General features: G+C 31.7%; 1 protein-coding gene across 1 annotated transcript in view; it reads left to right on the forward strand.

Annotated features, from left to right (window-relative positions):
• LOC111378590 (CLP protease regulatory subunit CLPX3, mitochondrial-like) overlaps nt 1–3,351 on the forward strand; it is a 14,770-nt gene that overhangs the window by 8,523 nt on the left and 2,896 nt on the right. The window contains 3 exon segments of the mRNA XM_023001823.1: nt 1,078–1,219; nt 1,336–1,435; nt 1,555–1,659. Coding sequence (XP_022857591.1) covers nt 1,078–1,219; nt 1,336–1,435; nt 1,555–1,659 — 347 coding nt within the window.

Below are 3,351 nucleotides of genomic sequence, written 5' to 3' on the forward strand. Positions count from 1 at the left end.
TAGTGCTACTAGAACTCCGGTTCAAATCTTAGAACATACATTTGGACCCATAAACACATTTTCCAAAAGTGGAACACAATAAAAAGGTCATATTTTCCAAAAGTGAAGCATAATAAACTCGTATATACTTACTGTCGCGTGGAAGAAAAGTAAACGTAAATTGAGGAAATTTGTTTTTGTATCATTTACTTTAAAATTTCTTGGACACCGTGTGTGTTAAACTATATAGTATGACATACATGGTTTGACCCCTTACACCTATTTTTGTACCGACATTCATTCTCTTATTGTGCCACATGTTTTTCCATATGTATTGTAATTATAAATCAATTACTCAACTAATTACCCAATTAAATATATTAATAAACATGTAATTTTTACTAATAAGATATTGCCATATGAATAAACATGTAATTTAATTATGCCAAATTATAATTAAATTAGTATTCTTATATGCCGTATATAAATTACGAGATTCCTAGTTACACAAATAATATTATATTTCTAATTTTAATAGGGGAAAGTTTCTCTAATTATCATAATTAACCTATTAATTAGGTTATTGACATGCAATTTACATAATAAATCATGCAATCACGTACCAAAATTTATCCATAGGAAAAATCTGCGTATGGGTAAAAGAAACTAGTGTTCAACATTTAATGAGGTCCTTAAAACTTTTAAAAAACTTATTTCTAGCCCTTAATTCAAATCTAACAGCTGCCTAGGTTGTTTTCGGATGTTATTCTTTTCACATGCAATTTTCATCTTTTGGCTTTTGATCTCGTTAGGTTGATCTCGAGTGATCTTCATTCATCATTTTATGATATGAATCAACTATTGGATATTTGCAATTTGGTCCTCAAATTTTTCGTCGATTTTTCATTCATTTCTTCCAATTTCACTTTTAATCATTGAGTTTCATCTAACTAACAATATAACCAGGGATTATGCTATTTATCACAAGTAACCTCAAATATTCATATTTAACGGCGTAGATAAGTATATAAATTACGCTTCGGTAGAACCACTAAGTGATGTTCACGTTTTTCTTTTTCTTTTCTTGCTTTATGATAGATCTTTCTTGATGAAGTGATGTATACAGCTCCACTGAACATATATACTCCTATCTTTCTATGTTTGATCAGATGGATACAAAAGACATCCTTTTCATTTGTGGAGGAGCATTTAATGATTTGGAGAAAACTATTTCTGAAAGGTGATGCTTGCAGTTTCCTACTTCCTTTTTCTGGAAGATGCTGTGTTAAATAGAATTATTTGTTGCTTGTGGGCTCCTGATAATCTTAGGAATATAATCTTTTTATTTTCTTCCAGACGGCAGGATTCATCAATTGGGTTTGGAGCTCCTGTTCATGCTAACATGAGAGCAGGTGGAGTGATTGATGCTGTCGTAACAGCATCCTTACTAGAATCTGTAAGATTAAAGACCCTTGAATCTCTAAGAATTATCCGCGCCTTGCATGAACCTGTTACTTTACCACAATACGCTCTTAGCTCTATTTATGTTCTGAAAAAGAAACTTAATATTTTCAGGTCGAAAGTAATGATCTAATTGCATACGGCCTTATACCAGAATTTATTGGGCGCTTCCCTATTTTGGTTAGTTTGTCGGCTCTGACAGAAGACCAACTTGTTCAGGTTAAAACAATATAATTGCTTACTATTTCAGTGGGTTTTACTGTTTCCTCTATTTCTATCATCCAATGCATGCACAAATGTAATGTGCAAAATTTCTCAATATGTCTTGCCCTGACTGTCAGAAAATGTATTTCCACGCAAATCTGAAGTTTAAATGCATTCCTATCTTTTTCCTGCTATTGCTTGTGACTAGAATGAAGTTTTAAACTTTCTACCCCATGCATATATGTGTCTATACAAAGGCCTAAACTAAGTATACATGCATCTCCTGTCCACACTACTTGAGGGCCAATCTGATATCAAGTATTTTCCTTAATTATGTTATTATAATGAGATAGAAAAATGAAAGGGTTAACGATTATCATTCTTCTCTAGGTGAATTATATCCAGTTGATTCTTGGTTAGTAGGAGGAAACTAGAACTGGATGGGGAGAGTCTGAAGTACTTGCATTTTTTGCTCCTTTGAATAAATTACTTAATGAAATATTTTGTGTAACATGATGCTTGATGAATGTAGGATGAATGTTATAGTCCTTATTTATAAGAGGAGATATTCAATATTATACAAAATAGAAGGTAATAGCTTGTGATATGTAATTGAATTATAACAGAGTATGATTGTGCATATATTAGATGGTAATTTGAAGGTTTTTGAAAATAAGTTTGTGATGCAGGAAAATTCTAGTAGAATTCTACAAGGATTGATTGGAAGTAAAAATGAGAAGTAAATTTTCATATGGTTTTCACTGAGTTAGAAATAAGGCATACGATTGGATTCCTAGGGAAGTGCTATGATAGAAGTTACACTTTTTGCTAATACAGGAGTGGGTGTATAATTCGCTTTCAGTTCTTATCTTTTTGATTTAGGCATGGATGAATTTACCAAGAATATCCACAATTAGGTATTTAGTGTATTTCATTCATTGGTAGTTTTTGCGGAAGAGACTAAGAATTGATTCATTTAAATAATTCAACAGTTGGAACTTTGAAAGAATTAAATCTGGGGTTTTTAAACCTAAAAGAACTTACTAGGTAAATCTGGGGTTTTTAAACCTAAAAGAACTTACTAGGAGTACATGGAATGCCTTTTGATTCATGGTAGAAATAAGTATAGTAGTGGAGTTATAATACTGGATCATGAGATACCAAAGAGTGATTATGTGATATACTTGGATTTGATATCGAGGAGGACTTGAAGAGAACATAATGCATATTATTAGAGTAGGTTGAGAGAAGTAAAGAAGTGTTACATTGATTTTATCGGTTTGGAACTCATCTACAAAGTTATCTTGAAGTTCTATAAAATGGTAAAAGACTAGATATACTTTATGGTATCATCTTTTAAGCAGTTAGGAGAGAATATATCCATAGGATATAGAATAACAGAAAATGAGGACAGTGAGATGGACATGTGATAAGACTAGAATGAATAACTAATATATTAGGTTATGCACAACATGTTGATGAGGCACTAAGCGAGGATAACCTGACGGTAGGAGTTGAAGCATGTCTTGTATAGAATTAAATAAACCTTCCATTCACAAGAGTGTTGCATACAGATCATAATTAACTTTTTCTGAATGGACATTCAAAACAATAACATTATTTGAATGTAAAGCTCTTCCTTGAAACTTTTAGAAGATATTGTTCTATTGCAATACACGATGGCTGAAAATAGATTTCTGTAATCAA

The sequence above is a fragment of the Olea europaea genome, unplaced genomic scaffold (assembly GCF_002742605.1).
Source record: "Olea europaea var. sylvestris unplaced genomic scaffold, O_europaea_v1 scaffold1836, whole genome shotgun sequence".
In the NCBI taxonomy this organism is placed as follows: Eukaryota; Viridiplantae; Streptophyta; class Magnoliopsida; order Lamiales; family Oleaceae; genus Olea; species Olea europaea.